Below are 14,117 nucleotides of genomic sequence, written 5' to 3'. Positions count from 1 at the left end.
TAGCCAAAGCTGGAGCGGAGAAGGTCCCCACCAGAGAGTTCTTCTCCACCACGACAACGTTCCTGCTCATGCCTTTCTTCCAACGAGGGCAGCTGGGCAAGACTTGCCATGGGAAATCACGAGGCGTCCACCTTACCGTCCTGATTTGGCGCCTGCTGACTTCTTTTCGTTTCCTTGTCTTAGAAAACCTGTAAAGGGCACCCAGTTTTCTTCAGTTAACAACGGAAGAAAGATTGCATGGAAACAGTTACATTCCCAGGACCCTGGGGGGCTTTAGGGATGGGCTGGACGGCGGGGAGGAGACACTGCTTCCAGAAGGGTCTCGAAGTTGATGGAGACGGGGTCGAGAAGTAAAATACACCTTTTTCATTTTTCTCCCTTAATCCCACTTTTCTACGAATGTTTCCAAGTCCCCTCACACGACGGCAATCCCAGGTAAAGAGTTGTCCTCCTCTGTTGGTTCTCCTTCCTACGATTTTGTCTTGCGGTGTTGTTATTTTCGCTTTTACTCCCAAGGGGATTCTGTCTGTGTCTTTGGGAATCCACAGATGCGGGGGCTGGGAACAAGGAGGGCCAACGGTAGAACTCAGTGGGGTGTGTCCAGGCTGCAATTAACCTAATGAACCTGCCGGGCACAGCAGTCCACCTGGCGTGGACCGTCCCGATTGGCTGCGTTGGGCTGACGGAATGAATTCGTATTGGGGCGGGGCTGCCCAAGGCCCAAGGGGGTCAGGGCTTGAGTCCTGGGTGGGCCCGGGGCTGGCTATATAAGGCCGGGCTCTGGCAGCCCAGCTGCATTCCGCCTCGGACGGCGCAGCGCAGAGGTCACTCCAGGCTGCGGCTCCACATCCCGAGGGACAGAAGCGGGCCTGCTCAGCTGTCTGCAAGGACCGGCGTTCCAGACCAAGTGGCCCGCTGCTCCGAGGACCCAGCTCGCTCCAGGTTGTGGGGACTCCACGCCCCGAGGCCTGCGGTCCGCGAGGACCAGCGCCCCGGAACCAGTGGCCCACTGCTCCGAGGACCGAGCTCGCGCCAGGCTGTGACTCCACATCCCGAGGTCGCTGCCTGGCGACCGGGCAGCGAGGACCGGCCACCCCAGACTTCGTGTCCCGCCGCCCCGAGGACAGAGCCGCGAACGCGAGGACAGCGACGCCTGCACAGCTCTGCTGAGATGGCGGCAGGCTCCACAACGCTGCGCGCAGTGCAGAAGCTGCAGGTGCGTCTGGCCACGAAGACGAACCCCAAAAAGCTGGAGAAATATTTGCAGAAACTCTCCGCCCTGCCCATGACGGCAGACATCCTGGCGGAGACTGGAATCAGAAAGACGGTGAAGCGCCTGCGGAAGCACCAGCACGTGGGCGACTTTGCCAGAGACTTAGCGGCCCGGTGGAAGAAGCTGGTGCTTGCGGACCGAAACACCGGGCCTGACACACAGGACGCTGAGGACAGCGCTTCCCGACAGCGCCTCGGGGAGGCTCTCCAGGACCAGGAAAAGGCCTGGGGCTTCCCAGAAAACGCGACGGCCCCCAGGAGCCCATCTCACAGCCCTCAGCACGGACGGACAGCACGCAGAACACCTCCGGGACAACAGAGACCTCACCCGAGGTCTCCCAGTCGCGAGCCTAGAGCCGAGAGAAAGCGCCCCAGAATGGCCCCAGCTGATTCCGGCCCCCGTCGGGACCCTCCAACGCGCACCGCTCCCCTCCCGACGCCCGAGGGCCCTGAGCCCGCTGTGCCCGGGAAGCAACCCGGAAGAGGCCACGCTCACGCCGCTCAGGGCGGGCCTCTGCCGGGTCCGGGCTGCCAGGGCCAACCTCAGGGGGAAGCGGTGGCGAGCCACAGCAAGGGGCGCAAATCGTCCCGCTGGGCTTCGGCTCACAAATCGCCTCCTGTCCAGGAAAGCCAGTCAGAGAGGCTGCAGGCGGCCGGCGCTGATTCCGCCGGGCCGAAAACGGTGCCCAGCCTTCTCTTCGCAGAGCTCTGGGACCCCTCAGCGGCCTGGATGCAGGCCAACTACGATCTGCTGTCCGCTTTTGAGGCCATGACCTCCCAGGCAGAGCCAGAAGCACTCTCCGCGCCAACGTTCCAGGAGGAAGCCGCTTTCCCTGGACGCAGAGTGAATGCTAGGCTGCAGGTGTACTCGGGCTCCAGGCCTGCCTGCCAGCTCCAGGTGCTGACGCTGCGCCAGCAGTGCCTCCCGGTGCTTAGAAACAATCCGGACGCCCTCGGCGACGTGGGAGGGGTCGCCTACTCGGTTCTTGAACCCGTTCCGGAAGGGTGGACGCCTGATCAGCTGTATCGCACAGAGAAAGACAACCACGCACTCGCTCGAGAGACAGATGAATTATGGAGGATTCATTGTCTCCAGGACTTCAAGGGAGAAAAGCCGCAGGAGCACGAGTCTTGGCGGGAGCTGTACCTGCGGCTTCGCGACGCCCGAGAGCAGCGGCTGCGAGTAGTGACCACGAAAATCCGATCTGCACTTGAAAACAAACCCAGCGGCCGACAGACAAAGATGATCTGTTTCAACTCTGTGGCCAAGACGCCTTATGATGCTTCCAGGAGGGAAGAGAAGTCTGCAGGAGCCGCTGACCCCGGAAACGGGGAGATCAAGCCAGCCCCCCAGCCCGCAGGAAGCAGCCAGGCTGCCTCCGGCCTCGGGGACGGCGGCGGCGGCGGCGGCGGCGGCGGCAGCAGCAGCAGCAGCAGCAGCAGCAGCAGCAACGTCCTTCACGGGCTCCCTGAGAAGCGGGCCAACCCCTGCCTGAGCAGCAGCAGTGAGCACGCGGCGCCCGCGGCCAAGACCCGGAAACAGGCTGCCAAGAAAGTGGCCCCGCTGATGGCCAAGGCAGTTCGAGACTACAAGAGAAGATTCTCCCGACGATAAACTCAGGACTTGCCTGACACATAAAATCTGGGGGGAGGAGGACCAATGCAAAGTCAACGCGGGTTGGGGAACGAAACTTCCAATGGACACCAGCACCCTTGGCTGGGTGCAAAGTTGAGCCTCTGAATTCTGCAGGTGTCAAGCGCTGGCCCTGTGATTTTTGCCTCCCACACCCGGCCACTGCCTCCCTGCTTGGAGGACACCTCAGAATTCAGAAGATATTATGAACGCGTTCGGATCAACTCTGCTTTGGTGGTTCACCGACCGTTTTTTAAACAACGCCCTAGTTGCCATCATAAATCAGGTACGAGATGTGAGAGTCCCTTTTGCCGTTTGTTCTCTCTTCTGAAATCATGGAGCACACAGGGACTTCTTAGACACAAACTCTCAATCCATCAGTTGACACTGATAACTCCGACTACGCAAAATGTCTTGTTACTGTTGTTGTTTTCTTTTAGATAAAAGGCCGGGCATGATCCTCTAATCGTGAGCCATCCTCCTCCGGGAGGCCGAGGAAAGCAGATCGCTTGAGCCCAGGAGGTGGGGACCAGGCTGGGCCAAACGGAGAAGCCCCGTCTCCACAAAAGATACCAAAATTAGCCCGGCGTGGTGGCACGGCCCCTGTGGTCCCAGCTCCTTAAAGGGCTGAGGTGGCAGGATCGCCTGAGCTGGGCAAGCGGAGGTTGCGGTGACCCTTCCTCATTCCACTGCACTCCAGCCTGGATGACACAACCAGAGCACACCTCAAAGAAAACTGCTGTTTGTTTGAAGAAAGGAACTCTTGGCTTTCATACATAAATGCTAACAACTGGTACGTTCCTTAAGTCAAAACACTTTTACTAGAGTCATTCCCAATCTTTTCACCCAGAACCCCTGTGAAAGAATGGCGACACCTTAATCAGCTTATTTAGGTTCTCGATCAGGAAGTCTAAACCTGCCAACCAGAGTTTCTAATTCCCATGAGATGACCGGGTTAACTACCTTGACTTCACCTCCTACCAGCTCCTGCAAGCTTTGGTGAACGTTTGCCTTCTAACTCAGGGCATTTGTTGGCTTCACGCGGGCTGGTAGTCACAGGTCCGTGTGCCAGATACGACACACACACATACACACAAACAAAGACACACACACAAACGCACACACACACGCGCGCGCACACACACAAACACGCACGCGCACACACACCCCCCCCCCCCCATTAAGTAAACCTCGTTCTTAGGCGTTACCGACAGTGAGGGGTAGAGAGAGAAATACAAAGACATAAGCCGCAAGGCAAAACCGAGCAAGGGCAGCAGAAGAGATCAAAGTCCTGTACCCTGGGCTGTCAGCAGCATGGGGGCTGGGAAGCTCCCGGAAGCAGGCACCTGAGTGGATGCCGGTGCACGTCAAAGGAGGCCTTCAAGCCTGAAGAACACGGAAGGAGCCAGAAACGGGGTGCCACAGAGATGCTACCCTTAAGGAAGACAGAAAAGCATCCGTTCCGGGGAAGGGGACATAATCCAGTCAGCGACCGCGTAAAACTCAGACATGTCCGGGCACGGTGACTCGCGCCTGTATTCCCGTGGCTTTGGGAGGTCGAGGCCGGCGGACCACCTGAGGTCAGGAGTTGCAGACCAGCCTGACCAACCTGAGGAAATCCCGTCTCTTCTAAAAAGACGAAACTCGGTTGGGCTTGCTGGCGAGCGCCTGTAATCCCAGCTACTCAGGGGGCTGAGACAGGAGAATCGCTTGAACCCGGGAGGCGGGGTTTGCGGTGAGCCCAGATCCCACCACTGCGCTCCAGGCTGGACAACAGAAGCCAAACTCCGTCTCAAAATTGAAAAACAAAACCTCAGAAAACCTTCCCCAGCAAGGGCCAGAGACAACGCCCGTCCCTATTTCTTGACAGCAATTCAAGAGAGAATCTCAGGTGGCCTGCAAAACTCACAAGAGAGCAGAATATCCTCCCCAAGGCAGAGAAGCCACACGCTCTCTCTGGAGGAGGTGGAGTGGCCACCGATCACCCTGCAGCCCCTCCCCACTCCCAGCCAGAAACCCCAGTCCCTCGGAACCAAATTGTTTTCCACTGGCAACAACCTTCCTTCCTGGAAAATCGTTTCCCCTGCCGAAATGGAGAACAAGCACGAAACAAGCAAACACAACTCAAAACACAAACACAAGGAAGCAATCCGAGCAAGCTCTAGCTCCTCATAGCTCATCGATGCCCCCACTGGCGTGCTACTGAAAACAGCGGCTGCACCCGTTAAACTCATTCATTACTGGAGAACGAGACAGACCTCAGCAGATCCCTGCTCCCACTGCGACACACCCGCTCCAAAAGACAGAAAGGAAACAACCCCCACACAACACATAAACCTGCCCCAGAATAGAATTCAGCATCAACCTAAGGATCCTGCTGTAACATTGCTACACTGACCCAGGACAGCTCAATTCTCTTCCCACCTATTTACAAAACAATCCTCATTCTGGGAGCTCCGGAAGCATGGCCAGTATTGCACTAGGATCCTCTTCGTGAGGTAGCCGGAAGTCTGGAAACACAGCAAATTTACCTATTTCTCTACACAACACGGAGGGTAATTCTCAGAAAAGGCTTAACACCCGAATCCTCATACTTCAAATGGTTGTGTTTTCCCCATTCGGACTGAAAGGTGAGAGTGGAACTCGGCTGCCCAAACCGTGGCGCCGATATCAGCTGCAGGCCAGAGCAAGCCTTTCCGAGGAGATTTTAAACAACCGGTGGGAGCAAGATCCTGAAGCATTTCTTCCAAGATTGGCAGCAGGAGATGAAACCTGGCTCTACCCGGCAGGATCCTGAAGACCAAGCACGAAGCCGTGGCTAGCAAGAGGTGGCAGTGCTCCAGCCGAAGCCACAGAGGAGCAGTCAAGAGCGGAGGTCATGGCCACCGTTTGGGGGGGGATGCCAGAGGGATTCTCCTCGTTGGCTTTCTGGAGGGCCAAACCCTGATCACATCTGCTCACTGGCAGAGCCTTTTCAGAGAGTTAGCCAAAGCTGGAGCGGAGAAGGTCCCCACCAGAGAGTTCTTCTCCACCACGACAACGTTCCTGCTCATGCCTTTCTTCCAACGAGGGCAGCTGGGCAAGACTTGCCATGGGAAATCACGAGGCGTCCACCTTACCGTCCTGATTTGGCGCCTGCTGACTTCTTTTCGTTTCCTTGTCTTAGAAAACCTGTAAAGGGCACCCAGTTTTCTTCAGTTAACAACGGAAGAAAGATTGCATGGAAACAGTTACATTCCCAGGACCCTGGGGGGCTTTAGGGATGGGCTGGACGGCGGGGAGGAGACACTGCTTCCAGAAGGGTCTCGAAGTTGATGGAGACGGGGTCGAGAAGTAAAATACACCTTTTTCATTTTTCTCCCTTAATCCCACTTTTCTACGAATGTTTCCAAGTCCCCTCACACGACGGCAATCCCAGGTAAAGAGTTGTCCTCCTCTGTTGGTTCTCCTTCCTACGATTTTGTCTTGCGGTGTTGTTATTTTCGCTTTTACTCCCAAGGGGATTCTGTCTGTGTCTTTGGGAATCCACAGATGCGGGGGCTGGGAACAAGGAGGGCCAACGGTAGAACTCAGTGGGGTGTGTCCAGGCTGCAATTAACCTAATGAACCTGCCGGGCACAGCAGTCCACCTGGCGTGGACCGTCCCGATTGGCTGCGTTGGGCTGACGGAATGAATTCGTATTGGGGCGGGGCTGCCCAAGGCCCAAGGGGGTCAGGGCTTGAGTCCTGGGTGGGCCCGGGGCTGGCTATATAAGGCCGGGCTCTGGCAGCCCAGCTGCATTCCGCCTCGGACGGCGCAGCGCAGAGGTCACTCCAGGCTGCGGCTCCACATCCCGAGGGACAGAAGCGGGCCTGCTCAGCTGTCTGCAAGGACCGGCGTTCCAGACCAAGTGGCCCGCTGCTCCGAGGACCCAGCTCGCTCCAGGTTGTGGGGACTCCACGCCCCGAGGCCTGCGGTCCGCGAGGACCAGCGCCCCGGAACCAGTGGCCCACTGCTCCGAGGACCGAGCTCGCTCCAGGCTGTGACTCCACATCCCGAGGTCGCTGCCTGGCGACCGGGCAGCGAGGACCGGCCACCCCAGACTTCGTGTCCCGCCGCCCCGAGGACAGAGCCGCGAACGCGAGGACAGCGACGCCTGCACAGCTCTGCTGAGATGGCGGCAGGCTCCACTACGCTGCGCGCAGTGCAGAAGCTGCAGGTGCGTCTGGCCACGAAGACGAACCCCAAAAAGCTGGAGAAATATTTGCAGAAACTCTCCGCCCTGCCCATGACGGCAGACATCCTGGCGGAGACTGGAATCAGAAAGACGGTGAAGCGCCTGCGGAAGCACCAGCACGTGGGCGACTTTGCCAGAGACTTAGCGGCCCGGTGGAAGAAGCTGGTGCTTGTGGACCGAAACACCGGGCCTGACCCACAGGACGCTGAGGACAGCGCTTCCCGACAGCGCCTCGGGGAGGCTCTCCAGGACCAGGAAACGGCCTGGGGCTTCCCAGAAAACGCGACGGCCCCCAGGAGCCCATCTCACAGCCCTCAGCACGGACGGACAGCACGCAGAACACCTCCGGGACAACAGAGACCTCACCCGAGGTCTCCCAGTCGCGAGCCCAGAGCCGAGAGAAAGCGCCCCAGAATGGCCCCAGCTGATTCCGGCCCCCGTCGGGACCCTCCAACGCGCACCGCTCCCCTCCCGACGCCCGAGGGCCCTGAGCCCGCTGTGCCCGGGAAGCAACCCGGAAGAGGCCACGCTCACGCCGCTCAGGGCGGGCCTCTGCCGGGTCCGGGCTGCCAGGGCCAACCTCAGGGGGAAGCGGTGGCGAGCCACAGCAAGGGGCGCAAATCGTCCCGCTGGGCTTCGGCTCACAAATCGCCTCCTGTCCAGGAAAGCCAGTCAGAGAGGCTGCAGGCGGCCGGCGCTGATTCCGCCGGGCCGAAAACGGTGCCCAGCCTTCTCTTCGCAGAGCTCTGGGACCCCTCAGCGGCCTGGATGCAGGCCAACTACGATCTGCTGTCCGCTTTTGAGGCCATGACCTCCCAGGCAGAGCCAGAAGCACTCTCCGCGCCAACGTTCCAGGAGGAAGCCGCTTTCCCTGGACGCAGAGTGAATGCTAGGCTGCAGGTGTACTCGGGCTCCAGGCCTGCCTGCCAGCTCCAGGTGCTGACGCTGCGCCAGCAGTGCCTCCCGGTGCTTAGAAACAATCCGGACGCCCTCGGCGACGTGGGAGGGGTCGCCTACTCGGTTCTTGAACCCGTTCCGGAAGGGTGGACGCCTGATCAGCTGTATCGCACAGAGAAAGACAACCACGCACTCGCTCGAGAGACAGATGAATTATGGAGGATTCATTGTCTCCAGGACTTCAAGGGAGAAAAGCCGCAGGAGCACGAGTCTTGGCGGGAGCTGTACCTGCGGCTTAGCGACGCCCGAGAGCAGCGGCTGCGAGTAGTGACCACGAAAATCCGATCTGCACTTGAAAACAAACCCAGCGGCCGACAGACAAAGATGATCTGTTTCAACTCTGTGGCCAAGACGCCTTATGATGCTTCCAGGAGGGAAGAGAAGTCTGCAGGAGCCGCTGACCCCGGAAACGGGGAGATCAAGCCAGCCCCCCAGCCCGCAGGAAGCAGCCAGGCTGCCTCCGGCCTCGGGGACGGCGGCGGCGGCGGCGGCGGCGGCGGCAGCAGCAGCAGCAGCAGCAGCAGCAGCAACGTCCTTCACGGGCTCCCTGAGAAGCGGGCCAACCCCTGCCTGAGCAGCAGCAATGAGCACGCGGCGCCCGCGGCCAAGACCCGGAAACAGGCTGCCAAGAAAGTGGCCCCGCTGATGGCCAAGGCAGTTCGAGACTACAAGAGAAGATTCTCCCGACGATAAACTCAGGACTTGCCTGACACATAAAATCTGGGGGGAGGAGGACCAATGCAAAGTCAACGCGGGTTGGGGAACGAAACTTCCAATGGACACCAGCACCCTTGGCTGGGTGCAAAGTTGAGCCTCTGAATTCTGCAGGTGTCAAGCGCTGGCCCTGTGATTTTTGCCTCCCACACCCGGCCACTGCCTCCCTGCTTGGAGGACACCTCAGAATTCAGAAGATATTATGAACGCGTTCGGATCAACTCTGCTTTGGTGGTTCACCGACCGTTTTTTAAACAACGCCCTAGTTGCCATCATAAATCAGGTACGAGATGTGAGAGTCCCTTTTGCCGTTTGTTCTCTCTTCTGAAATCATGGAGCACACAGGGACTTCTTAGACACAAACTCTCAATCCATCAGTTGACACTGATAACTCCGACTACGCAAAATGTCTTGTTACTGTTGTTGTTTTCTTTTAGATAAAAGGCCGGGCATGATCCTCTAATCGTGAGCCATCCTCCTCCGGGAGGCCGAGGAAAGCAGATCGCTTGAGCCCAGGAGGTGGGGACCAGGCTGGGCCAAACGGAGAAGCCCCGTCTCCACAAAAGATACCAAAATTAGCCCGGCGTGGTGGCACGGCCCCTGTGGTCCCAGCTCCTTAAAGGGCTGAGGTGGCAGGATCGCCTGAGCTGGGCAAGCGGAGGTTGCGGTGACCCTTCCTCATTCCACTGCACTCCAGCCTGGATGACACAACCAGAGCACACCACAAAGAAAACTGCTGTTTGTTTGAAGAAAGGAACTCTTGGCTTTCATACATAAATGCTAACAACTGGTACGTTCCTTAAGTCAAAACACTTTTACTAGAGTCATTCCCAATCTTTTCACCCAGAACCCCTGTGAAAGAATGGCGACACCTTAATCAGCTTATTTAGGTTCTCGATCAGGAAGTCTAAACCTGCCAACCAGAGTTTCTAATTCCCATGAGATGACCGGGTTAACTACCTTGACTTCACCTCCTACCAGCTCCTGCAAGCTTTGGTGAACGTTTGCCTTCTAACTCAGGGCATTTGTTGGCTTCACGCGGGCTGGTAGTCACAGGTCCGTGTGCCAGATACGACACACACACATACACACAAACAAAGACACACACACAAACGCACACACACACGCGCGCGCACACACACAAACACGCACGCGCACACACACCCCCACCCCCCCCCCATTAAGTAAACCTCGTTCTTAGGCGTTACCGACAGTGAGGGGTAGAGAGAGAAATACAAAGACATAAGCCGCAAGGCAAAACCGAGCAAGGGCAGCAGAAGAGATCAAAGTCCTGTACCCTGGGCTGTCAGCAGCATGGGGGCTGGGAAGCTCCCGGAAGCAGGCACCTGAGTGGATGCCGGTGCACGTCAAAGGAGGCCTTCAAGCCTGAAGAACACGGAAGGAGCCAGAAACGGGGTGCCACAGAGATGCTACCCTTAAGGAAGACAGAAAAGCATCCGTTCCGGGGAAGGGGACATAATCCAGTCAGCGACCGCGTAAAACTCAGACATGTCCGGGCACGGTGACTCGCGCCTGTATTCCCGTGGCTTTGGGAGGTCGAGGCCGGCGGACCACCTGAGGTCAGGAGTTGCAGACCAGCCTGACCAACCTGAGGAAATCCCGTCTCTTCTAAAAAGACGAAACTCGGTTGGGCTTGCTGGCGAGCGCCTGTAATCCCAGCTACTCAGGGGGCTGAGACAGGAGAATCGCTTGAACCCGGGAGGCGGGGTTTGCGGTGAGCCCAGATCCCACCACTGCGCTCCAGGCTGGACAACAGAAGCCAAACTCCGTCTCAAAATTGAAAAACAAAACCTCAGAAAACCTTCCCCAGCAAGGGCCAGAGACAACGCCCGTCCCTATTTCTTGACAGCAATTCAAGAGAGAATCTCAGGTGGCCTGCAAAACTCACAAGAGAGCAGAATATCCTCCCCAAGGCAGAGAAGCCACACGCTCTCTCTGGAGGAGGTGGAGTGGCCACCGATCACCCTGCAGCCCCTCCCCACTCCCAGCCAGAAACCCCAGTCCCTCGGAACCAAATTGTTTTCCACTGGCAACAACCTTCCTTCCTGGAAAATCGTTTCCCCTGCCGAAATGGAGAACAAGCACGAAACAAGCAAACACAACTCAAAACACAAACACAAGGAAGCAATCCGAGCAAGCTCTAGCTCCTCATAGCTCATCGATGCCCCCACTGGCGTGCTACTGAAAACAGCGGCTGCACCCGTTAAACTCATTCATTACTGGAGAACGAGACAGACCTCAGCAGATCCCTGCTCCCACTGCGACACACCCGCTCCAAAAGACAGAAAGGAAACAACCCCCACACAACACATAAACCTGCCCCAGAATAGAATTCAGCATCAACCTAAGGATCCTGCTGTAACATTGCTACACTGACCCAGGACAGCTCAATTCTCTTCCCACCTATTTACAAAACAATCCTCATTCTGGGAGCTCCGGAAGCATGGCCAGTATTGCACTAGGATCCTCTTCGTGAGGTAGCCGGAAGTCTGGAAACACAGCAAATTTACCTATTTCTCTACACAACACGGAGGGTAATTCTCAGAAAAGGCTTAACACCCGAATCCTCATACTTCAAATGGTTGTGTTTTCCCCATTCGGACTGAAAGGTGAGAGTGGAACTCGGCTGCCCAAACCGTGGCGCCGATATCAGCTGCAGGCCAGAGCAAGCCTTTCCGAGGAGATTTTAAACAACCGGTGGGAGCAAGATCCTGAAGCATTTCTTCCAAGATTGGCAGCAGGAGATGAAACCTGGCTCTACCCGGCAGGATCCTGAAGACCAAGCACGAAGCCGTGGCTAGCAAGAGGTGGCAGTGCTCCAGCCGAAGCCACAGAGGAGCAGTCAAGAGCGGAGGTCATGGCCACCGTTTGGGGGGGGATGCCAGAGGGATTCTCCTCGTTGGCTTTCTGGAGGGCCAAACCCTGATCACATCTGCTCACTGGCAGAGCCTTTTCAGAGAGTTAGCCAAAGCTGGAGCGGAGAAGGTCCCCACCAGAGAGTTCTTCTCCACCACGACAACGTTCCTGCTCATGCCTTTCTTCCAACGAGGGCAGCTGGGCAAGACTTGCCATGGGAAATCACGAGGCGTCCACCTTACCGTCCTGATTTGGCGCCTGCTGACTTCTTTTCGTTTCCTTGTCTTAGAAAACCTGTAAAGGGCACCCAGTTTTCTTCAGTTAACAACGGAAGAAAGATTGCATGGAAACAGTTACATTCCCAGGACCCTGGGGGGCTTTAGGGATGGGCTGGACGGCGGGGAGGAGACACTGCTTCCAGAAGGGTCTCGAAGTTGATGGAGACGGGGTCGAGAAGTAAAATACACCTTTTTCATTTTTCTCCCTTAATCCCACTTTTCTACGAATGTTTCCAAGTCCCCTCACACGACGGCAATCCCAGGTAAAGAGTTGTCCTCCTCTGTTGGTTCTCCTTCCTACGATTTTGTCTTGCGGTGTTGTTATTTTCGCTTTTACTCCCAAGGGGATTCTGTCTGTGTCTTTGGGAATCCACAGATGCGGGGGCTGGGAACAAGGAGGGCCAACGGTAGAACTCAGTGGGGTGTGTCCAGGCTGCAATTAACCTAATGAACCTGCCGGGCACAGCAGTCCACCTGGCGTGGACCGTCCCGATTGGCTGCGTTGGGCTGACGGAATGAATTCGTATTGGGGCGGGGCTGCCCAAGGCCCAAGGGGGTCAGGGCTTGAGTCCTGGGTGGGCCCGGGGCTGGCTATATAAGGCCGGGCTCTGGCAGCCCAGCTGCATTCCGCCTCGGACGGCGCAGCGCAGAGGTCACTCCAGGCTGCGGCTCCACATCCCGAGGGACAGAAGCGGGCCTGCTCAGCTGTCTGCAAGGACCGGCGTTCCAGACCAAGTGGCCCGCTGCTCCGAGGACCCAGCTCGCTCCAGGTTGTGGGGACTCCACGCCCCGAGGCCTGCGGTCCGCGAGGACCAGCGCCCCGGAACCAGTGGCCCACTGCTCCGAGGACCGAGCTCGCTCCAGGCTGTGACTCCACATCCCGAGGTCGCTGCCTGGCGACCGGGCAGCGAGGACCGGCCACCCCAGACTTCGTGTCCCGCCGCCCCGAGGACAGAGCCGCGAACGCGAGGACAGCGACGCCTGCACAGCTCTGCTGAGATGGCGGCAGGCTCCACTACGCTGCGCGCAGTGCAGAAGCTGCAGGTGCGTCTGGCCACGAAGACGAACCCCAAAAAGCTGGAGAAATATTTGCAGAAACTCTCCGCCCTGCCCATGACGGCAGACATCCTGGCGGAGACTGGAATCAGAAAGACGGTGAAGCGCCTGCGGAAGCACCAGCACGTGGGCGACTTTGCCAGAGACTTAGCGGCCCGGTGGAAGAAGCTGGTGCTTGTGGACCGAAACACCGGGCCTGACCCACAGGACGCTGAGGACAGCGCTTCCCGACAGCGCCTCGGGGAGGCTCTCCAGGACCAGGAAAAGGCCTGGGGCTTCCCAGAAAACGCGACGGCCCCCAGGAGCCCATCTCACAGCCCTCAGCACGGACGGACAGCACGCAGAACACCTCCGGGACAACAGAGACCTCACCCGAGGTCTCCCAGTCGCGAGCCCAGAGCCGAGAGAAAGCGCCCCAGAATGGCCCCAGCTGATTCCGGCCCCCGTCGGGACCCTCCAACGCGCACCGCTCCCCTCCCGACGCCCGAGGGCCCTGAGCCCGCTGTGCCCGGGAAGCAACCCGGAAGAGGCCACGCTCACGCCGCTCAGGGCGGGCCTCTGCCGGGTCCGGGCTGCCAGGGCCAACCTCAGGGGGAAGCGGTGGCGAGCCACAGCAAGGGGCGCAAATCGTCCCGCTGGGCTTCGGCTCACAAATCGCCTCCTGTCCAGGAAAGCCAGTCAGAGAGGCTGCAGGCGGCCGGCGCTGATTCCGCCGGGCCGAAAACGGTGCCCAGCCTTCTCTTCGCAGAGCTCTGGGACCCCTCAGCGGCCTGGATGCAGGCCAACTACGATCTGCTGTCCGCTTTTGAGGCCATGACCTCCCAGGCAGAGCCAGAAGCACTCTCCGCGCCAACGTTCCAGGAGGAAGCCGCTTTCCCTGGACGCAGAGTGAATGCTAGGCTGCAGGTGTACTCGGGCTCCAGGCCTGCCTGCCAGCTCCAGGTGCTGACGCTGCGCCAGCAGTGCCTCCCGGTGCTTAGAAACAATCCGGACGCCCTCGGCGACGTGGGAGGGGTCGCCTACTCGGTTCTTGAACCCGTTCCGGAAGGGTGGACGCCTGATCAGCTGTATCGCACAGAGAAAGACAACCACGCACTCGCTCGAGAGACAGAT

At 58.3% G+C, this 14,117-nt stretch overlaps 2 protein-coding genes across 6 annotated transcripts in view; one reads left to right on the top strand and one right to left on the bottom strand.

Annotated features, from left to right (window-relative positions):
* Positions 1 to 14,117, bottom strand: part of KATNAL2 (katanin catalytic subunit A1 like 2) — a 495,511-nt gene that overhangs the window by 167,988 nt on the left and 313,406 nt on the right. The gene's annotated exons all lie outside the window — the stretch shown is intronic.
* On the top strand, positions 1,172 to 2,887 carry LOC134760349 (elongin-A3-like). Its single transcript, XM_063717027.1, has 2 exons — positions 1,172 to 2,706; positions 2,782 to 2,887. Exons 1-2 carry the CDS (start codon positions 1,172 to 1,174, stop codon positions 2,885 to 2,887), a joined length of 1,641 nt encoding a protein of 546 aa, XP_063573097.1.

Source organism: Pongo abelii, chromosome 17 (genome assembly GCF_028885655.2).
Source record: "Pongo abelii isolate AG06213 chromosome 17, NHGRI_mPonAbe1-v2.0_pri, whole genome shotgun sequence".
Lineage (NCBI taxonomy): Eukaryota > Metazoa > Chordata > Mammalia > Primates > Hominidae > Pongo > Pongo abelii.
This window is presented reverse-complemented; position numbering and strand designations above follow the sequence as displayed.

Coding starts and splice junctions, on each gene's coding strand:
- LOC134760349 (XM_063717027.1), top strand. CDS start 1,172: ATGGCGGCAGGCTCCACAACGCTGCGCGCAGTGCAGAAGCTGCAGGTG. Junction 2,707..2,781: donor GGCGGCAGCAGCAGCAGCAG/CAGCAGCAGCAG, acceptor CAGCAGCAGTGA/GCACGCGGCGCCCGCGGCCA.